Below are 24,157 nucleotides of genomic sequence, written 5' to 3'. Positions count from 1 at the left end.
CCTATCTAACTCCCCATCCTTTTATACACACACACTGCACCCCACCTATCTAACTCCCCATCCTTTTATACACACACACTGCACCCCACCTATCCACCTCCCCACCCTTTTATACACACACACTGCACCCCACCTATCTAACTCCCCACCCTTTTATACACACACACTGCACCCCACCTATCTAACTCCCCACCCTTTTATACACACACACTGCACCCCACCTATCTAACTCCCCATCCTTTTATACACACACACTGCACCCCACCTATCTAACTACCCATCCTTTTATACACACACACTGCACCCCACCTATCTAACTACCCATCCTTTTATACACACACACTGCACCCCACCTATCTAACTCCCCATCCTTTTATACACACACACTGCACCCCACCTATCTAACTCCCCATCCTTTTATACACACACACTGCACCCCACCTATCTAACTCCCCATCCTTTTATACACACACACTGCACCCCACCCATCCACCTCCCCATCCTTTTATACACACACACTGCACCCCACCTATCTAACTCCCCATCCTTTTATACACACACACAGCACCCCACCCATCCACCTCCCCACCCTTTTATACACACACACTGCACCCCACCTATCTAACTCCCCATCCTTTTATACACACACACTGCACCCCACCTATCTAACTCCCCATCCTTTTATACACACACACTGCACCCCACCTATCTAACTACCCATCCTTTTATACACACACACTGCACCCCACCTATCTAACTCCCCATCCTTTTATACACACACACTGCACCCCACCTATCTAACTCCCCATCCTTTTATACACACACACTGCACCCCACCTATCTAACTACCCATCCTTTTATACACACACACTGCACCCCACCTATCTAACTACCCATCCTTTTATACACACACTGCACCCCACCCATCCACCTCCCCACCCTTTTATACACACACACTGCACCCCACCTATCTAACTCCCCATCCTTTTATACACACACACTGCACCCCACCAATCCACCTCCCCACCCTTTTATACACACACACTGCACCCCACCTATCTAACTCCCCATCCTTTTATACACACACACTGCACCCCACCCATCCACCTCCCCACCCTTTTATACACACACACTGCACCCCACCTATCTAACTCCCCATCCTTTTATACACACACACTGCACCCCACCTATCTAACTACCCATCCTTTCCTCCTCTCATTTCATAATAGCACATATCTTCTTCTTCTCTCTCAGTTCAGCCAGGAACCTTCTCCCCTCCAACCCAGTTAAACTGATACGACTTTTGCACTCTCCAATTTCAAGTTGGCACCCGTTGCTCCTCCACACCCCCATCCCAGATTAATGCTAGCATTCTCCTTCCTCTCCCATTTTAAATCACTCCTCTCAGAATCTCCGCGCTTCCCCGCAGACCATCACTCCCAGCTTTTTCCCCCTTTTCCACACCCTTTGTTAGCAATTCTTTCCCCCTTTCCTTCATTTCTCCTTCCCTCTCCACTTGAATTACCATCCATGTCTCCCTTTCATTGCCTTCCATTCCCTGCCACCAACTCAGTCCTTCTACTCTGTCCAGATACCAATGTACCAGACTGAGCCCCGCTCTCCCCTCCGCACCACTTCCAGCCCTAGCAGCATTAGTGAGAACTCCTGTTGTCACAAGCTGTCTCCCAGAGTATACAGAGGCTACAATCCCTGCCGTTAGCACTGGAAGAGTGGAGAGAGGGGCCTGCAATGGTAGCGGGACTCGTAACGGGAATGGAGGGAGGGCAAAGGGACCCAGTCAGTGTCGATTTTTGTAAGGAAACAGTGGCCAGGCTTCCAAAACACTGACTGTTGACATGGAACGCTGATCGTTGGCACAAATGGAAACACACTGTTGAAATAGAGTTGAGAGAGCTTTACTCTGCATCTCGTTGTATCGCAGCAGCCAATGGGTGCCTGAAAATGTTAGAGCTAACATCCCTTGCTTTAATCAGTACAAACTTGGAAAGAAAATAACGTGTCACAACCAAGTAGGAAGTAGTATCTCCTACTCTACATCGACAATTTCTACCTGTACATGCCAGCTCTCTGTGTTTTCTGTCAATAATCAGTGCAGACAAGGCCCCAATCCAGCTCCTAATAGAGTCTAGCTGACACTGCCGTAGACTAGGGCCTCCTCTCCCATTTAACAAAGCTGTGTTTCATCCTCATTGTTAAAATTTAAGAGAATGAGTGGGATGTTTCCCCCCTTCGAGAATAGACAGACCGAAAAGATCACCAAAGAAAGAAAAAAAAAGTTGAAATGTTATCAAGAATCTGACATCCATAGAAGGGGCCCACGGGGGAGCTCTGTTTCTTTTAAGCTTAATGCCAAGTTTTAAGTATCAAGCGCAATGCTGAAGGACTTGAGGTTTTAAACAATCTCTCATTCATGGGAAGGGCCCACCGAGAGCTATTGTTTCCTGTTAATTGTATCAATCCCATGGTGATAGTCAGTCCTTCACGGACATAGTTAGCAGCTGAAATAATTGCAAAGACAAAGAAAGGATTAACATGAAACCCTGTTCAGAGATACATGTCAGTTTGGCTTGGTTGGCAACACTTCTGATTCTGAGTCAGAAGGTTGTAAATTCAAGCCTTGAGCATGTAATCTAGGCTGAGGTTGCAGTGGAGTGTTCAGTTGTCAGCCGTAGCTCAGTGGTAGCACTCCCACCTCTTGAGTCAGTAGGTTGTGGGTTCAAGTCCCACTCCAGAGATTTGAGGACATAATCTAGGCCGACACCGCCCAGTGCAGTACTGAGGGAGTGCTGCACTGTCGGAGGTGCTGTCTTTCAGATGAGTCGTTAAACTGAGGCACCGTATGCCCTCTCAGGTGAACGTAAAAGACCCCATGGCACTATTTCGAAGAAGAGCAGGGGAGCTCTCCCAGTGTCCTGGCCAATATTTATCCCTCAACTGACATCTAATACAGATGTAGTTATTGCTGTTTGTGAGACCTTGCTGTGCACAAATTGGCTGCTGCATTTTCTACATTACAACAGTGACTACACTTCAAAAGTGCTTCATTGGTTGTAAAGTGGTTTGAGATGTCCTAAGGTCGTGAAAGATGCAAACAGAAATGCAAATTCTTTCTTTAGTATTGGGAGAGTGCTGCATTGTCAGCGGTGTTTCTCTTCTGATAAGATACTAAACAAAGGCCACATTTACCTGTTTAGAAGAAGATGTAAAAGATCCCATGGTACTATGTGAAGAAGAGCAGATGGTTCTCTTGGTGTCCTGCCTAAAACCAGCTCCACCAAAACTAGATTAAATGGTCAATTATTTGGTTTTACTGTTTGCGGGACCTTCCTGTGCATAAATTGGCTGCCATTCAGCCTCCATAACAACACAGACTACGCTTTCAAAGTTAATTTAATCAAATGTGAAGTGTGTTTTGCGACATCTTGTAGGTGTGATGAGATGCTGTATAAATGCAAGGTTGTTTTTTCCATCCTTAAAACTTAACAGTATGAGTCAACAGCTGAGGCAGAATCCATGCAGTGGATCAAAAAAACAATGGGGTAGAAATCCATATTGGATGGTATCGGGAGGACGCCCGTCATACCCCCCGCCTGCAGTGGAACTGAATATTGGGTGGCGGATGCGATGCCGCCCAAGGTGAATTTCTACCCCACAAGGTTCAATCTTAACCTAACCCATCCAGCAGGAATGGGCGGGATTTGGTTGACAGCCTGTTTTACACCCGCCTGATATCCTCTCTTGACTTCAGTGCAGCGTAAAATCGGGCAGGGTAGAAAATGGGCGTCCTACCCAAACCCGCCTCATTCCCGCTGGATGGGTTAGGTTAAAATCGGGGCTTATAGGTCTATTGGCAGATGTTGGGCGCAGGAATGAAGAGACAGTTCACCGGTGCTTCGTGTGGACCATGCAGCAAGCAACCATTGGTTTGGACCATGAGGCTAATGCAATTTGCTGTTCTTAAATGAATAACTCCTTGTCTACATTACAACAGAGACCAGATTTCAAAAAGTACTTCATTGGCTGTAAAGCGCTTTGGGGCGTCCTGAGGCCGTGAAAAGCAGCATATAAATGCAAGCCTTTCTTTCTATCTTTCTTACAAAGTACACAGCACAAGTTCGTTCATCAGTGGAAACTGTAACAGTCGAACATTGCACAGTGTGCAAAGTGAACTTCAGCTCTAGCACACGCTAATTCCTACTGACGACCTTCACGAAATACACCAGATAGTCTACCCATTCACACAGGTGATACACCGAGAGTGGATATTAAAAACAACCATTTAAAGTACCCTCAGACAGCGCTGGTGGGTAACAACCGGCTTGAGCCAACAATCGCCTGGTTACAAGAAAAATCAAGGAAAAATAAGAAATAAATTAGCTTATTTAAAAAGATCCAAAGAACCGAAGCAACATGGCAGCTCCCCTGATGAGCTTCCCTTGCTCCCTGTTCAAAACTTCCACTATCACAACCTGAGTTCAGTGAGTCAGCTCAATTGGAATAACCTGAAGCTGGATTAAAATCCACCTTTGGATTATGTGAACTGCACAGATGCTGAGCTTTGGGCATTCATTCCCTGAACAATTATATTGATTGAATGTTTACTGCATTAGTGTTACGATATGAGTGTTTGAAAATAGATTTGTGCCAGTAAATCTAGGGAAGTCCAGAACAAGGGGGCATAACCTTAAAATTGGACCTAGGCCGTTCAGGGGTGATGTCAGGAACATAGGAATATAGGAACAGGAGTAGGCCATTCAGCCCCTCATGCCTGCTCCGCCATTTGATAAGATCATGGCTGATCTGTGATCTAACTCCATATACCTGCCTTTGGCCCATATCCCTTAATACCTTTGGTTGCCAAAAAGCTATCTATCTCAGATTTAAATTTAGCTAGCATCAATTGCCGTTTGCGGAAGAGAGTTCCAAACTTCTACCACCCTTTGTGTGTAGAAATGTTTTCTAACCTCGCTCCTGAAAGGTCTGGCTAATTTTTAGACAGTGCCTCCTACTCCTAGAATCCCCAACCAGCAGAAATGGTTTCTCTCTATCCACCCTATCTGTTCCCCTTAATATCTTATAAACTTCGATCAGATCACCCCTTAACCTTCGAAACTCAAGAGAATACAACCCCAATTTGTGTAATCTCTCCTCGTAACAACCCTTGAAGTCCGGGTATCATTCTAGTAAACCTACGCTACACTCCCTCCAAGGCCAATAAGTCCTTCCGAAGGTGCGGTGCCCAGAACTGCTCACAGTACTCCAGGTGCGGTCTAACCAGGGTTTTGTATAGCTGCAGCATAACTTCTGCCCCCTTGTACTCCATTCCTCCAGATATAAAGGCCAGCATTCCATTAGCCTTATTGATTATTAAGGAAGCACTTCTTCATACAAAGGGTGGTGGAAATCTGGAAAACTCTCTCCCGAAAATTGTTGAGGCTGGGGGTCAATCGAAAATTTAAAAACTGAGGTTATAGATTTTTGTTGGGTAAGGGAACTAAGAGATATGGAGCAACGGCGGGTAAGTGGATTTGAGATACAGATCAGCCATAATCTAATTGAATGGCGGAGCAGGCTCAAGGATCCTACTCCTGTTCCCATGATCACACACTGTTGGGGAAGATGTCACTTCACAGACTGGGGAAGGGGGAAGAATCACTTTGGTGGTTGTGTATTACAGTATTGTAAGTATGTGTATGAAGACTTTCTCCATCAGATTTTCCAGCTGCCACAGGCACAATGCTGACCCGAACTGAAACTCAAAGACTACATTGCTTCAACTCCTAAACCCACATTAATCCCAGTGCTGGCAAAGCCAAGCCAAGATACTTCAATACATCAATGTACTCCTACTCGAAATCCATGTAATCAGAATGTACAATGGGATCATAAAATATGCATGTGAATGTAAACTCTTCAAAATTCAATAGGAAAAAGAAATGAGTACATTAATAATTTAGATACAGAGTAAAGCTGCCTCTACACTGTCCCATCAAACACTCCCAGGGCAGGTACAGCACGGGTCAGATACAGAGTAAAGCTCCCTCTACACTGTCCCATCAAACACTCCCAGGGCAGGTACAGCACGGGTTAGATACAGAGTAAAGCTGCCTCTACACTGTCCCGTCAAACACTCCCAGGACAGGTACAGCGTGGGTTAAATACAACAACTTGCATTTATATAGTGCATTTAATAAGGGGTGTCTCCTGGTGCTTCACGAAGGCGTAATCTGACAAAAACGGACACGAGCCAAATAAGGAGATATAAGGGATAGCCAAAAGCTTGGACGAAGAGATTAGTTTTAAGGAGGATCCTAAAGAAGGAGAGGAAGGTGGAGAGAAGGAGAGGAATTCTCAAATGCCTCGATGGCTGAAGGCACGGCCCCAATGGTAGGATGAGGTGGGGGGGAGGGTTTGCACAAGAGGCTAGAGTTGGAGGAATGCAGAGTTCTGGTGGGGGAGGCGGGGGTTGTAGGGCTTGAGGAGGTTATAGAGATAAGAAGGGGTGAGATCCTGAAGGATTTAAACACGAGGAGGAGAATTTTAAACACTCTGTCCCAACAAACACTTAATAATTTTACTGAAAACCTCAAAGTGCGTAAAGAATGTTAAATTCTGTTTTGTACTCGTGCAGCTTTGTTAAAATTGAATCAACTGGAAGAATTTAATTTCCTCGTGGCTGCAACTTGATATAAAGACATGCTGTTTAAATAAAACTTGTGTTCAAACTTTAGCTAAAGTCGAGGTGTGCCCAACCTGTTCACATCCCCTGTGGCCCAGTGTGTTTGAATATAGTCAGTCCATTTTAAATCTGAAATTCTCTCCCCCCAAAAAGCTGTGGCTGCTGGAACAATTGGAGCTTTCAAGACTGAGATCAGTAGATTTTTGTTGGGTAAGGGCAGGGATTTGAACTAAGGCGAGTTATTGGACTTGAGGTACATAATCTAATTGAATGGCTGAGCAGGCTCGACGGGCTGAATGGCCTACTCCTGATCTTATAAGACCACACAAATATTGGTTAGAAGTGTAAAATCAAACCAGAGATTGTTAGGAATACACGGCAGGTCTGGCAGGAGAAACAACAGTTTAGCATTACCTTAAACGTATAAGTGCCTGCCTTGGCTCAGACTTGGTAGCACACTTTCCTCTGAGTCAGACAGCTGTGGATTCAAATCCCATCCTAGGACTTGAGCACATAACCTAGGCTGGCCCTTGGGTGGAGTGATGAGGGAGCCCTGCGCTGTCAGAGGTGCCGTCTTTTTTGGAAGAGATATCAAACTGAGGACCTGTCTGCCCTCTCAGGTGAAGAAGAAGAGCAGGGGAGTTCTCCTAGTATCCTAGCCAACATTTATCCCACAACCAATATAATTAAAAAACATTTATCACCAATGCTGTTTGTTGGATCTTACTGTGCGCAATTTGGCTGCTGCATTTCCCTACATTACAACACTGATTACACTTTCAAAGGAACTTTATTGGCTGTGAAGCCTTTCATCTTTTATTTCCAGAATTTGCAGTGTTTTTTAAATCTGTAATGTAGTCTCTGAAGTGTAGTCATCTTTTTTGGTGTGCGTGTTTTAATTTAAATTCAATTGGTGACTGAATGATGAAATGGGCTGAGGTGAGATTCCTGCTGATCGTTTGTTTGAATGGAGCCAGCAGAAAGCTGATCTGAGTATAATCCTCATCCAGACATATGATTCCTGGCAAACGAGGTACATTTGTGCCAGCACTCTCTATTACTCAGTGTGTAATATCCACAAGTTTTACCGACCAGACACCCAGACGATATGCTGTAGCTTTGTTTGACTAAATTATTTTATCAATATGAACCAGAGTGACAATGTAAGTATATTTCTTTTGAAAAGTTGCCTGGCCAGTCATAAAATGTAACTATTGTGTAAATGACCCTCCAGAGTGCACTCGAGAGTCGGGGAGAGAGATTGGGGAACAGGAGGGTCGGGGGAAAGAGGGAAATGGGAATGGGGAAAGAGAGGGGGAATGAGGAGTTTGGGGAGAGGGGGAGACTGGAGAATGGGAGGGGGTCTGGGGCGAGAGGGAGTCTGGAGAACAGGGCGTCAGGGAGAAAGTGGGATTGGTTGGGGGGGGTGGTCTGGGCGACAGAGAGACAGTAATGGGAGGTGGGGATGGGGGCTGTGACGGAGAAGAGAGGGAGAATTGGAAACTGATTTTGTGGGGGATTGGAACTCAAGCGGGGGTGGGGGGGAGGGAAGCTGGGTAATGAGGTGGGCATGGGGACCAGCATTTTCTGAAGAGCTGAGAGCAGTCACGTGGTGAGTGGGAGAAGTGACGAGAGAGCAGCCGCCAGTAAAGGGGAGAGTGCAACCTGGAGACTTAACTGTGGCGTTTGGAGAGGCAGAGACTGATTAGGAACAGTCAGCATGGTTTTGTGAGAGGAAAATCATGTCTCGCGAATTTGATTGAGTTTTTTGAAGGGGTAACCAAGAAGACAGATGAGGGCTGTGCAGTAGACGTGGTCTACATGGACTTCAGCAAAGCCTTTGACAAGGTACCGCATGGTAGGTTGTTACATAAGGTTAAATCTCACGGGATCCAAGGTGAGGTAGCCAATTGGATACAAAATTGGATTGACGACAGAAGACAGAGGGTGGTTGTAGAGGGTTGTGTTTCAAACTGGAGGCCTGTGACCAGCGGTGTGCCTCAGGGATCGGTGCTGGGTCCGCTGTTATTTGTTATTTATATTAATGATTTGGATGAGAATTTAGGAGGCATGGTTAGTAAGTTTGCAGATGACACCAAGATTGGTGGCATTGTGGACAGTGAAGAAGGTTATCTAGGATTGCAACGGGATCTTGATAAATTGGGCCAGTGGGCCGATGAAGTTTAATTTAGATAAATGTGAGGTGATGCATTTTGGTAGATCGAATCGGGCCAGGACCTACTCCGTTAATGGTAGGGCGTTGGGGAGAGTTATAGAACAAAGAGATCTAGGAGTACAGGTTCATAGCTCCTTGAAAGTGGAGTCACAGGTGGATAGGGTAGTGAAGAAGGCATTCAGCATGCTTGGTTTCATTGGTCAGAACATTGAATACAGGAGTTGGGATGTCTTAATGAAGTTGTACAAGACATTAGTAAGGCCACACTTGGAATACTGTGTACAGTTCTGGTCACCCTATTATAGAAAGGATATTATTAAACTAGAAAGAGTACAGAAAGGGTTTACTAGGATGCTACCAGGACTTGATGGTTTGACTTATAGGGAGAGGTTGAATAGACTGAGACTTTTTTCCCTGGAGAGTAGGAGGTTAAGGGGTGATCTTATAGAAGTCTATAAAATAATGAGGGGCATAGATAAGGTAGATAGTCAAAATCTTTTCCCAAAGGTCGGGGCGTCTATAACGAGGGGGCATAGATTTAAGGTGAGAGGGGAGAGATACAAAAGGGTCCAGAGGGGCAATTTTTTCACTCAAAGGGTGGTGAGTGTCTGGAACGAGCTGCCAGAGGCAGTAGTGGAGGCGGGTACAATTTTGTCTTTTAAAAAGCATTTGGACAGTTACATGGGTAAGATGGGTATAGAGGGATATGGGCCAAGTGCAGGCAATTGGGACTAGCTTAGTGGTATAAACTGGGCGACATGGACATGTTGGGCCGAAGGGCCTGTTTCCATGTTGTAAACTTCTATGATTCTATGATTCTAACAGTGAAAGATTGTTTCCACTGGTGGGCGAATGGGGAACAAGAGGATAGAGACCAAGGGTTCTCACTGGAAGAACGAAAGGGGGAAGAGAGAAGGAAGGCTCTTGAACTGAAGGCTATTAGACCATGGGATGCTTCATCACAAGTGGCTATTGAGGGAGAACAATATTTAAAAGGGAATGGGATAAATATTTGAAAAGGAGGAATATAAAAGATTCTGAAGGAAATGGGGTTGCAAGGGAGAGCACCAGCAGGGCCGAATGGCCTCCTCCTGTGGTGTAGTTTCTACCACTCAATGAAAGTTCTCCTATACTGAGCCCAAAGGAATGGTTTAGAAATGTTGGTGCTGAGCTGGGTTTAGGACGATGTGCCCTGTGAGAAGTGATGCAAATACCGCCCTTTGTGTGATCTCTCGGTTTGGTTCAGGTCGGTCTGTGCCGGCCGGTTTTTGACATGTGAAGTTCAAGTACAGATCGGCTCTGACTGAGGCTCCCAGTTCAGAACTGTCACCTTCACTCAGAACCTGAGTCCAAGGAGATAGGGAGAGGGATGGGGCCTGTTAAAAGTGGCATTGACTGGGGAGCCTGACCGCACTTTGCGGAGTGCAGGGGGATTCTGGCTGTAGTTTCAGGGTCAATATCAGCGGGTTATAGGATTACTACTAGTTACAGGTAGGATATTGGGGTGTCACATCTATTACTACCAGTTACATATAGACCATCAGTGAGTTATTGTATTACTGTTGGTTTTGAGGGGAATCTGAGTGTTACCGGTATTACTATTAGTTATCGGTGTAATTTCAGTGAGTTACTATGAGTTACTGGTGGAACCAAAGTTCCTCGCACCTCTGGTTTCCCCCCCACCCCCGCCCTCATTTTCCCTTCTTCGCCTGCTCATGGGAGGCTCCCTTGTTCTCGGAACTTCTCACATAACAGCTGCTGACGCGAAACCACAAGAAAAGATACTCAATTACAGAGGACCCAAGCTTTCTAAGGTAAATACAATAAGGTGTTCGGGCGTCTCGAGGTCCGACGTCACATGATCAAACCTCCAGCAATGCCTCCCACCAGAGTTGGCAACCCCAGAACCCCTCCCCCCACCCTGCACTTTATTTCATGACCTTGGGTTTTTCACTAAACTACAACAGAAAGTTCTTCCATTATAATTCTATCAATGGTAACATATATGTCACCTGTGGATTTCACTACTTTACAGAGCTGTTCTCATGACCCTTTTGTCCTTCTCATTTCTTTTTTTACTGCTAGACTGAAATCTTTGGATATCGCCTACCCAGATTTTCACCTCCTTCCAGCTTTCCATATAATCTATTGACAGGCCTTCAAACCCATGCGACTGGCTCCCTTTTAATTCTTCTCTATTCTGCACGAGGTGGTATCAATATGTGCACTATCACTCTCAGTTGCCTTTGCCTCTGATGCGATAACAAATTAGCTGTATAATCCACTCTACCTAATGCTGAATAGGCTACTTCAGAAGGAAAAATGATGGGAAAGCAAGATTTAAAACGACAATGCTTTTGCCCACTTTACTTATCTTGCAAGTCAATGATGCGTTCTTACACATGCGGACTGCAAATGGGGGAGCAGGAAAAATTCAACAAATTAAGGCAAATGCCCATTAAATCAGACATTAAATCAAATGACTTTGGTCCTGAATAATTTATTTGCGGTCACAAATTAAACGTTGACATGAACGTCAAATGGGAATGCTGATGATAAGGAAATTCACCATGTGGATGCCTCGAGGGGAGGCTCTGAGTTCAGCAGGAGTACCTTGCACGTCTCGCTGATGGTAGTTTCAGCAATGACACTTGAATCCATGAACCGAGGAGCCGGGACTGTACAATTGAAAGCGTTGAGGCTTGGGCATACATGACCTCGGCAGTATGGGTATCCAACCGATGGGAACTGTGGGCAACTGTCCTCTTTCTTGTCTCCTGGTGTGTGTCCATCATTCCAGTTGCACAGGAACGAGGAGGAGTTTGAGAAGGGGAACACTGTGTACCACAACCTGATCTGCTGAGATCCATTCTGAGGTCAGAGCCTCACTAGATGCAAGTGCAGGTTGCAGTGTCTGCGCCCTGAGTACCACAAGTCGAATACCAACCCAGGCTCGCATATGATGGGTCTCCACTCCAAGCGCTACATCCTCAGCTGTCAGTTTTCATGGCCGTGAGAGGACCACGAATGCTAAATTTAAATCTGAGATAGATGGCTTTTTGGCAATCAAAGGTATTAAGGGATATGGGCCAAAGGCAGGTATATGGAGTTAGATCACAGATCAGCCATGATCTTATCAAATGGTGGAGCAGGCACGAGGGGCCGAATGGCCTACTCCTGTTCCTATGTTCCTAGTTGTGTGGATTAGGCAATCCCCCATTTGTAAGTAGCATATGTATATATAAAAAGCCTTGCATTGCAGGAATGCTATGGTGGGTTTGGAGAGGTATATTTTCCTGCCCTACTTATAGCTGGCTGATGCCAATCACAAAATATTAATTTGCAGTGCAGGTGGCTTATAGATTTTCCCCAAGTCCTTGGTGCACTGTCAGTTGCTAACTAATGCTCAAGGCGATCAATGCATCAAATACATTTAAGAGTTAGATATGCTTAACGAAAGCTAAAATGACAATAATGTCAATGCAGCATGTGTATTCTTAAGAGACTCATATATAAATAAGTACTGCGCTCGCACTGGAACCAGTCGAACATTGTATAAACTCGTACGCAATCAAAACCTCCGTGTGCCGAGCAGAACAGTTTCTTGGGCTTTGATTGAGTTGCCCGTGGCCTCCCCTCCTCTCTCACAAGTAAAAATGATAACCTACAGCTTCTTCAGTCTGCTCTCCACACGACCACTTTCAACTGGCAGGGTGAGGTGTCAAATGTGATGAAGACGACTTCGAAGGCAGAAAGCTTGGATCGTGGTCGCCAGGGCCACTGCTAACCAAGCCCGTTGGTCTGAGATGGGCAACTTTTATTAACTGCTGCGTGGTCTCATTGAAGAAACACCGCGAGGAATCAGGAATAAATCTCGAGATGGAGGGGAGATGGGAGAGAAAAATTGACATAAATGAAACTTAGCACATAGTAATGATGGAGAAGTGCAGGACGAGGACAGTCTCACCTCCTCCTAAGTAGAAGAAGAAGTACCATGCCGGGAATTACTGGGCGTGATATTTGTGGACAAACCCTTAGCAAGTTCAGATGACATTCTACTCAGATAAGCTGGCCCCAGTTATCTCACGCAGTATCCAGCCACTGAACCCCAATTATACCACAATACCCATCCAATGATCATCAGTTATATCACACAGTATCCAGCCACTGAACCCCAATTATACCACAGTACCCATCCAATGATCATCAGTTATATCACACAGTATCCAGCCACTGAACCCCAATTATACCACAATACCCATCCAATGATCATCAGTTATAACACACAGTATCCAGCCACTGAACCCCAATTGTACCACAATACCCATCCAATGATCATCAGTTATAACACACAGTATCCAGCCACTGAACCCCAATTGTACCACAGTACCCATCCAATGATCATCAGTTATAACACACAGTATCCAGCCACTGAACCCCAATTGTACCACAGTACCCATCCAATGATCATCAGTTATAACACACAGTATCCAGCCACTGAACCCCAATTATACCACAGTACCCATCCAATGATCATCAGTTATAACACACAGTATCCAGCCACTGAACCCCAATTATACCACAGTACCCATCCAATGATCATCAGTTATAACACACAGTATCCAGCCACTGAACCCCAATTATACCACAATACCCATCCAATGATCATCAGTTATATCACACAGTATCCAGCCACTGAACCCCAATTATACCACAGTACCCATCCAATGATCATCAGTTATATCACACAGTATCCAGCCACTGAACCCCAATTATACCACAGTACCCATCCAATGATCATCAGTTATATCACACAGTATCCAGCCACTGAACCCCAATTGTACCACAGTGCCCATCCAATGATTGTCAATGATATCAGACAGTATCCAGCCACTGAACCCCAATTATACGACACAGTATTGTAACAGATTCGGACGTGACATCAATTGGTAATCAATGTCTCATTTATTAATAGTTAAGTCAAACATATAAAGGTATCAAATATTTAGACAACAAAGATCAAATCAGTATTACCCGCTTGATCTCTGGGCAGAATTGGCGACGAGATTGTTTCATGTTTTCCGACAGTGAGGTAGACTTCTGATAGTCAGGTGTTCTTCTGACAGCGATGTGTACTTCCGACAGCTGGGTGGTCTTCGCTGATTCATCTGCCCTGAGCTCAAAAGATGTTGGGTTTTTATGTCCCCCCTGGCAGGAAACTCACTCCATATACGGAACAACACTCATAAGACCCTTATAGATTGAAAAGGTTGTTTTTCAAAGAATTCAAGGTGATCAGCTTGTTTTAACATTATTAATTTAACCACAAGACCCTTTTCAAGGTAGTTTTCCAAGGTGGCCAGTTTGTTTTGACCGCATTGTCTCATGATCCTGGTGTTATTGCTATCTTTGGATTATTGCTCCACTTTTAGGGTCTTTGTTCCTCTTTTATCATGCAGCTGCCTTGTCTCACAGTGAGGCTGACACTGGTCAGTCACTAGGCAAAGATTAACAGTTTACAATTCAGCAAAATAAGCCACGCACTCAGCACAGCCTGCAGAGTATGATGGTTAGTAGTATTAAGAAAAAGATGTCAATTTTTCCCTATTTCCAATATTCTGACAGATTCCAGGTATACCACACAGTACCCATCCAACGAACCCCAATTATATCACGGTATCCAGCCACTGAACCCCAATTATACCACATAGTACCCATCCAACGAACCCCAATTATATCACGGTATCCAGCCACTGAACCCCAATTATACCACATAGTACCCATCCAACGAACCCCAATTATATCACGGTATCCAGCCACTGAACCCCAATTATACCACACAGTACCCATCCAACGAACCCCAATTATATCACGGTATCCAGCCACTGAACCCCAATTATACCACACAGTACCCATCCAACGAACCCCAATTATATCACAGTATCCAGCCACTGAACCCCAATTATACCACACAGTACCCATCCAACGAACCCCAATTATATCACGGTATCCAGCCACTGAACCCCAATTATTCCACACAGTACCCATCCAACGAACCCCAATTATATCACAGTATCCAGCCACTGAACCCCAATTATACCACACAGTACCCATCCAACGAACCACAATTATATCATGGTATCCAGCCACTGAACCCCAATTATACCACACAGTACCCATCCAACGAACCCCAATTATATCACGGTATCCAGCCACTGAACCCCAATTATACCACACAGTACCCATCCAACGAATCCCAATTATATCACGGTATCCAACCACTGAACCCCAATTATACCACAGTACACAGCCACTGAACCCCAATTATACCACACAGTACCTCAATTATATCACGGTATCCAGCCACTGAACCCCAATTATACCACACAGTACCTCAATTATATCACGGTATCCAGCCACTGAACACCAATTATACCACACAGTACCCATCCAACGAACCCCAATTATATCACGGTATCCAACTGGCCCAATTTATCAAGATCCCGTTGCAATCCTAGATAACCTTCTTCACTGTCCACAATGCCACCAATCTTGGTGTCATCTGCAAACTTACTAACCATGCCTCCTAAATTCTCATCCAAATCATTAATATAAATAACAAATAACAGCGGACCCAGCATCGATCCCTGAGGCACACCGCTGGACACAGGCCTCCAGTTTGAAAAACAACCCTCTACAACCACCCTCTGTCTTCTGTCGTCAATCTAATTTTGTATCCAATTGGCTACCTCACCTTGGATCCCGTGAGATTTAACCTTATGTAACAACCTACCATGCGGTACCTTGTCAAAGGCTTTGCTGAAGTCCATGTAGACCACGTCTACTGCACAGCCCTCATCTATCTTCTTGGTTACCCCTTCAAAAAACTCAATCAAATTCGTGAGACATGATTTTCCTCTCACAAAACCATGCTGACTGTTCCTAATCAGTCCCTGCCTCTCCAAATGCCTGTAGATCCTGTCTCTCAGAATACCCTCTAACAACTTACCCACTACAGATGTCAGGCTCACCGGTCTGTAGTTCCCAGGCTTTTCCCTGCCGCCCTTCTTAAACAAAGGCACAACATTTGCTACCCTCCAATCTTCAGGCACCTCACCTGTAGCTGTCGATGATTCAAATATCTCTGCTAGGGGACCCGCAATTTCCTCCCTGACCTCCCATAACGTCCTGGGATACATTTCATCAGGTCCCGGAGATTTATCTACCTTGATGCACGTTAAGACTTCCAGCACCTCCCTCTCTGTAATATGTACACTCCTCAAGACATCACTATTTATTTCCCCAAGTTCCCTAACATCCATGCCTTTCTCAACCGTAAATACCGATGTGAAATATTCATTCAGGATCTCACCCATCTCTTGTGGTTCCGCACATAGATGACCTTGTTGATCCTTAAGTGGCCCTACTCTCTCCCTAGTTACTCTTTTGCCCTTTATGTATTTGTAGAAGCTCTTTGGATTCTCCTTTGCCTTATCTGCCAAAGCAATCTCATGTCCCCTTTTTGCCCTCCTGATTTCTCTCTTAACTCTACTCCGGCAATCTCTATACTCTTCAAGGGATCCACTTGATCCCAGCTGCCTATGCATGTCATATGCCTCCTTCTTCTTTTTGACTAGGGCCTCAATCTCCCGAGTCATCCAAGGTTCCCTACTTCTACCAGCCTTGCCCTTCACTTTATAAGGAATGTGCTTACCCTGAACCCTGGTTAACTCACTTTTGAAAGCCTCCCACTTACCAGACGTCCCTTTGCCTGCCAACAGACTCTCCCAATCAACTTCTGAAAGTTCCTGTCTAATACCATCAAAATTGGCCTTTCCCCAATTTAGAATTTTAACTTTTGGGCCAGACCTATCATTCTCCATAGCTATCTTAAAACTAATGGAATTATGATCACTGGTCCCAAAGTGATCCCTCACTAACACTTCTGTCACCTGCCCTTCCTTATTTCCCAAGAGGAGGTCAAGTTTTGCCCCCTCTCTAGTCGGGCCATCCACATACTGAATGAGAAATTCCTCCTGAATACACTCAACAAATTTCTCTCCATCCAAGCCCCTAATGCTATGGCTGTCCCAGTCAATGTTGGGAAAGTTAAAGTCCCCTACTATTACCACCCTATTTTTCTTGCAGCTGTCTGTAATCTCCTTACATATTTGCTCCTCAATTTCCCGTTGACTATTTGGGGGTCTGTAGTACAATCCTATCAAAGTGATCTCTCCCTTCTTATTTTTCAGTTCTACCCATATAGACTCAGTGGGCGAACCCTTGGATATATCCCCTCTCACTACTGCCGTGATGTTCTCCCTAATCAAGAACGCAACTCCTCCTCCTCTCTTACCTCCTGCTCTATCTTTCCTATAGCATCTGTACCCTGGAACATTGAGCTGCCAGTCCTGCCCCTCCCTTAGCCATGTTTCAGTAATAGGTATAACATCCCAGTCCCATGTACCCATCCATGCCCTGAGTTCATCTGCCTTGCCCATCAGACTTCTTGCATTGAAATAAATGCAGTTTAATCTAGACTTCCCTTGGTCTTTGCCCTGCTTTCTCAGACCATCTGTCCGGTCATGTTCTGTACACTCTCCCTTACTGCCTTTTGTTTCTGTCACCACTTTACTTCCCACTGACTTCCTGCATCGGTTCCCATCCCCCTGCCACATTAGTTTAAACCCTCCCCAACAGCACTGGCAAACACTCCCCATAGGACATTGGTTCCAGTCCTGCCCAGATGCAGACCGTCCAATTTGTACTGGTCCCACCTCCCCCAGAACCGGTTCCAATGGCCCAGGAATTTGAATCCCTCCCTCTTGCACCATCTCTCAAGCCACGTATTCATCCTAGCTATCCTGTCATTCCTACTCTGACTAGCCCGTGGCACTGGTAGCAATCCTGAGATCACTACCTTTGAGGTCCTACTCTTTAGTTTAACTCCTAACTCCCTAAATTCAGCTTGTAGGACCTCATCCTGTTTTTTACCTATATCGTTGGTACCTATATGCACCACGACAACTGGCTGTTCACCCTCCCCCTCCAGAATGTCCTGCAGCCGCTCCGAGACATCCCTGACCCTTGCACCAGGGAGGCAACATAACATCCTGGAGTCTCGGTTGCGTCCGCAGAACCGCCTGTCTATTCCCCTTACAATTGAGTCCCCTATCACTATAGCTCTGCCACTCTTTTTCCTGCCCTCCTCTGCAGCAGAGCCAGCCACGGTACCATGAACCTGGCCACTGCCACCTTCCCCTGGTGAGCCATCTCCCCCAACAGTATCCAAAACGGTATACCTGTTTTGGAGGGAGTTGACCGCAGGGGACCCCTGCACTGCCTTCCTACTCTTCCTCTGTCTGTTGGTCACCCATTCACTATTTCCCGCAGTAATTTTTATCTGTGGTGTGACCAACTCACTGAACGTGCTATCCACGACTTTCTCAGCATCGCGGATGCTCCAAAGTGAGTCCATCCGCAGCTCCAGAGCCGTCAAGCGGTCAAACAGTAGCTGCAGCTGGACACACTTCCCGCAGGTGAAGGAATCAGGGACACAGGAAGGATCCCTGAATTCCCACATCCCACAAGAGGAACATGACACGGCTCTGGGATCTCCTGCCATGACTTAACCCTTAAGTTAGCTTAACAACAACTACAATGTCAAGAGAAAAAAAAAAGGAAAGAAAAACTGCTTACCACTCCCTTTAAGGAGTTTACTCCTTTAAATTATTCTTAATTTAGAGAATGTTAACTATACTAGGGACCTTGATTCACTAAAAAAAACGTTACTTGCTATAAGACCTGCAGACCTGACCTTTCTTTTTACTTTAGTTACTGTAGATAAGTAGAAATACTCACCTGAACCTACTCACCAATCAGGTGCCTCCCCTGTTTCGCGTCCCTTTCTGATTCCTGACGTCACTTCGAACTCCGTTGCAGCTCCCTCTGAAATCCCGCCTTTTATCGGACGCTCCCTCTGCTCCGCTCGGCTCCTCTCAGCTGTTCTCAGCGCTCTGAAATCCCGCCTTTTTATGGGATGCTCCCTCTGCTCCGATCCTCTCAGCTGTTCTCAGCGTTCTGAAATCCCGCCTTTTTATGGGATGCTCCCTCTGCTCCGATCCTCTCAGCTGTTCTCAGCGCTCTGAAATCCCGCCTTTTTATGGGATGCTCCCTCTGCTCCGATCCTCTCAGCTGTTCTCAGCGCTCTGAAATCCCGCCTTTTATCGGACGCTCCCTCTGCTCCGCTCGGCTCCTCTCAGCTGTTCTCAGCGCTCTGAAATCCCGCCTTTTTATGGGACGTTCCCTCCGCTCCGATCCGCTCCTCTCAGCTGTTCTCAGCGCTCTGAAATCCCGCCTTTTTATGCGAAGCTCCCTCTGCTCCGATCCGCTCCTCTCAGCTGTTCTCAGCGTTCTGAAATCCCGCCTTTTTATGGGATGCTCCCTCTGCTCCGATCCTCTCAGCTGTTCTCAGCGCTCTGAAATCCCGCCTTTTTATGGGATGCTCCCTCTGCTCCAATCCTCTCAGCTGTTCTCAGCGCTCTGAAATCCCGCCTTTTATCGGTCGCTCCCTCTGCTCCGATCCTCTCAGCTGTTCTCAGCGCTCTGAAATCCCGCCTTTTTATGGGATGCTCCCTCTGCTCCGATCCGCTCCTCTCAGCTGTTCTCAGCGCTCTGAAATCCCGCCTTTTTATAGGACGTTCCCTCTGCTCCGCTCGGCTCCTCTCAGCTGTTCTCAGCGCTCTGAAATCCCGCCTTTTTATGGGACGTTCCCTCCGCTCCGATCCGCTCCTCTCAGCTGTTCTCAGCGCTCTGAAATCCCGCCTTTTTATGCGAAGCTCCCTCTGCTCCGATCCGCTCCTCTCAGCTGTTCTCAGCGCTCTGAAATCCTGCCTTTTTATGCGATGCTCCCTCTGCTCCGATCCGCTCCTCTCAGCTGTTCTCAGCGCTCTGAAATCCCGCCTTTTTATGGGACGCTCCCTCTGCTCCGATCCGCTCCTCTCAGCTGTTCTCAGCGCTCTGAAATCCCGCCTTTTTATGGGACGCTCCCTCTGCTCCGATCTTCTCAGCTGTTCTCAGCGCTCTGAAATCCCGCCTTTTTATGGGATGCTCCCTCTGCTCCGATCCGATCCTCTCAGCTGTTCTCAGCGCTCTGAAATCCCGCCTTTTTATGGGACGCTCCCTCTGCTCCGATCCGATCTTCTCAGCTGTTCTCAGCGCTCTGAAATCCTGCCTTTTTATGGGACGTTCCCTCCGCTCCGATCCGCTCCTCTCAGCTGTTCTCAGCGCTCTGAAATCCCACCTTTTATCGGACGCTCCCTCTGCTCCGATCTTCTCAGCTGTTCTCAGCGCTCTGAAATCCTGCCTTTTTATGGGACGTTCCCTCCGCTCCGATCCGCTCCTCTCAGCTGTTCTCAGCGCTCTGAAATCCCGCCTTTTATCGGCCGCTCCCTCTGCTCCGATCCGATCTTCTCAGCTGTTCTCAGCGCTCTGAAATCCCGCCTTTTTATGGGACGCTCCCTCTGCTCCGATCCGCTGCTCTCAGCTGTTCCACTGAACCCCAATTATACCACACAGTACCCATCCAACGAACCCCAATTATATCACGGTATCCAACCACTGAACCCCAATTTTAAAACTGATCAATGCCTGTTAAAATCCGTACAGAGCAATGTTAGAAGAAGGTACTAAATGTTTACTCTCCTCATATTACCTGCAGTAATTTTTAGCTTCTTTTCTATAGTTCTCTTTACGTGCCCAAATTAACAGGATGTCATCTTTCTGTAAATGTATCCAAATAATTATATATTAATAAAAGGAATCTTTCCAGTTACAATCCTTTCAAACAGGTGAGCGAATTTGTAATTGGGTTTTTCATTACATTGTGTGGTAATTTAATTCTGTCTGTCATGAAGTGTTCCTTTAATGTAGATTTCTAATAAATGAAGGAAAAACTCCTTTGATTAAAATCTACCCTGTATCTAGGGACAAGATAATCATAAAGATATAATTATCTGGAATAATTTCTCTTCTTAATTACCAGTGTTGGCCGTTTCATCGTTTAAGTTCGCCTTAATTCTGCTTTCGATGCAGTTTTCTTTGATTTGAATGGAGCTGTTATAATTCCTCAACTGGATTTGCGGAAAAATTGGCAGCTCAAGTGGAGAGGGCACATGGTTGTTGGGAAGAGGTAGGGTGGGAATATGGAAACCAGTTAGCAAGTGACCCAACTATTCAACCCATTCCTGGCAGAATGAGAAACTCACATTCCTTTAAGTGTAAAACATCAGTGTTTGTGCAAACGGTAAATCCTGCTGGGTCTGTCGGAAGAATAATTCGATTGCACTTGACCACTAGGCTTGATCCGAGATCTCTGCGCTCCTCCAATTCCGGCCTCTTGCGCATCCCCGATTTCCTTCGCCCCTCCGTTGGCGGCCGTGCCTTCAGCCGTCTGGGCCCTAAACTCTAGAATTCCCTCCCTAAACCCCTCTACCTCTCTCTCCTCCTCTTAAGACGCTTCTTAAAACCTACCTCTTTGACCAAACTTTTGGTCGCCTACCCTAATATCTCCTTATATGGCTCGGTGTCAAATTTTGTCTGATAACGCTCCTGTGAAGCGCCTTAGGATGTTTTGCTACATTAAAGGCGCTATATAAACGCAAGTTGTTGTTGATGGACCAAATGGGGCTTTTCACGTGTGTCTATAACTTTCAGATGAGGACTAAGTCTTAGATATGAGGATGAGGAAGCATCATTGTCCAAAAAGAAAAGCTTCAATTACCTGAAGGGCCCGTGGTCAAGTTTAAGCAATCCTAACGCACCCAGATTGCTCTCATTCCAACTCAGAAACAACTTAAGAAGTCTCCCACATTTCCACTTATTTTCGACCAAACAGTTAACTTGTATATTGAATATAAAACGTTAAGGTATCTGAGTTTGGGATTGCTTACTCTGGAGGAGAGAAAACTCAGGGGAGAGATTATTCGAATATTCAAGATTCCTGAGGTAATCGATAAATTGAATCTCAGTAGCATGATTGAGATTGGCAGAAACCAGGGATCAGGGGCTCGAGCTTCGAAGCGGCGGACAGTTTAAGATGTGACGATCTGACCAGGAGGGGTGAAATGGACTGCCCAAGGGAAGGAGAAGGGGGCAGATAGTATGGGGAAATTTAAGGGAGAATTGGAGAGATATTTGAGGGAGTGGGTGATTGATTGAGAGACATTAATATTTGGGATCAGACAGAATGGACTGCATCTGGCCTTGTGTTTGTAATACCCTATATATTTTCTTATTTAAATACTTTAGACCTGTGCTTGATTAAATATTGAACAAAGGAAGTGACTGGAAAATAATTTCACCCAAAGCCCCTCATAGAGTTGAAACACTGCAGTCCCCTGTAGTTTGTGCTGGAGAAACTATGAGCAGAGCCACTGATTATGGCATCAGAAGAGATCTATTTCTATTACATGGGACTACAAGATGTTCACTGGCGTTTGGGGGATTTTGTAGTGCAATTTGGTCCATTTAGACCGCAGATCTAATGGCTTTGAATGCAGCTGGGTGTTTATCCTCAGAAAAATCCCACACTCATTTCCCTTCTTAAAAGAGAAAACATTTTAGGAGACGATCAAAGTAACCTAATTTTCTTTACCTGAGCTGATAGCAGCAAGTCGAAATATGTCGGAGAGTCGTGAGTTAACCGGCTCATAGGGGGAGCTTTCATACAGGTCATCACCTAGAAACAATGGGGAATGACACGGAGATTAGAAGCATCATCAAACAAAAGAGCTTCATTTCTGCATTTCAGTTCTTCAGCTGTATTATGACTCTTCTGAAAGATAAGCACTTTGAGACTATTTACTGATGATGATAAGGCCCAATGTAAACACAAGAGCTGCTTCGTGCATGTCTGCAGCACACTTATAGCAACTGCAGTGGGGAAAACATTCTGTTTTTATTCTTCATCATAACCACATGCTGCCAAGCAGTCCTTTCTCACTGTCCTTAAACCAGGGGCCCATGGATCACATTTAGCCCCCCCAAGCTCTGCCAATACCAACCCCCCTTGAAGCCCAGGCAACTCAGTTCTACTTGCCCTTATTGTTCTGACTCGCTGGCTTGTCCTGTTTGAATTTTGTGGGCCTGGAGGTTTGGAAAGGACTGTTCTTACCACAGGCTGTGGCCTCATTGGTGGATCAATCCTGAATCAGCAACTTGAGCTATCTCCTGATTTATGGGAATGTGGATTGAAACTTAGGGGGTGATTTTAAACCCCAAGAACGGGTGGGTTGGGGGCGGGTGGGAGTTGAAAATAGTTGTTTTTTTGGATCACAACCGCAAAATTTTCGGACTTTGCATTCCCAATGGGAAGCCTGTACTTTTCCGCTCCGACGTTAAACCTGGAAATAAAGTCGGGTTGCAGTCGCGACCCAAAAAGCGACTCTTTCCAACTCCCACCCACCCGTTCTTGGGGTTTAAAATCACCCCTTTTATCTGTGTCCACTGAGGCTTGAATCCACAATCTTCTGTCTTGGAAAGGCAAGTGTTTCCAACTGAGCCAAGGCAGACACTTAATCTGTTGAAGAGCTTGTTTCCTGTTTCCTTGTGCACATTTAGCATGTGCCTTTAAATAAAATTGGATTACATGATTTACCAAAACCGGTCCATCAATTAAAAATTGGTTGTGAAATGTTAATATTTGAACAGAATTGCCATTCTTGGTGGTGTTGGGAACCCTTTTCCTGCCATGCCCAAGAAGGTTAATGCTTAGATAGTTATTGATGTGAGAAACGAAATGGCAGTTGTATCAGATGGGGATCTTGTTCAATGAACAGATCACCCATGACTACGACAATCAGATACCTGGAAATGGCAAAACATTTTTAATTAGTGCAACCCGTTTATGTTTACATTCAGTGCCTTTAAGGACAAATGCATCCAAGGGCGAGCAAATGACCCCAACTGATCCTGATTAACTCTTTCAATGGATGCGTTAAACCATTGCCTGCTGATGACGATGTGACAAATCCAACATGTGTTAACTAGGGGCTTTTATGAGGACAGACTCCGCTGACTAGATTTATTCAAATCGACAGCAATTATTGTTCTGGCTGGTTGACATGTAGCCGATGTGTCAATGACTCGATTCCCTCATCGCAATATCTGACCATACCTGCTGATAAATGTCACGGTATCGATCTATCTCTGGAATTTACTGACACAAACCCAGAAAGTTTACTGGTGTGCATCTGCCATGAGCAAACTTACTTGGTTACTTT

The 24,157-nt window shown here is 45.6% G+C and overlaps 1 protein-coding gene across 2 annotated transcripts in view; it reads right to left on the bottom strand.

Moving 5' to 3' along the window:
- The window catches only part of LOC137335696 (GDNF family receptor alpha-2-like), a 259,802-nt gene that overhangs the window by 157,760 nt on the left and 77,885 nt on the right, over window positions 1-24,157 (bottom strand). For both annotated transcript variants that reach the window (XM_068000997.1, XM_068000998.1), the window contains one exon: window positions 22,531-22,614. In XM_068000997.1, coding sequence (XP_067857098.1) covers window positions 22,531-22,614 — 84 coding nt within the window. The remainder of the gene's footprint in view (window positions 1-22,530; window positions 22,615-24,157) is intronic.

The sequence above is a fragment of the Heptranchias perlo genome, chromosome 20 (assembly GCF_035084215.1).
Source record: "Heptranchias perlo isolate sHepPer1 chromosome 20, sHepPer1.hap1, whole genome shotgun sequence".
Lineage (NCBI taxonomy): Eukaryota > Metazoa > Chordata > Chondrichthyes > Hexanchiformes > Hexanchidae > Heptranchias > Heptranchias perlo.
This window is presented reverse-complemented; position numbering and strand designations above follow the sequence as displayed.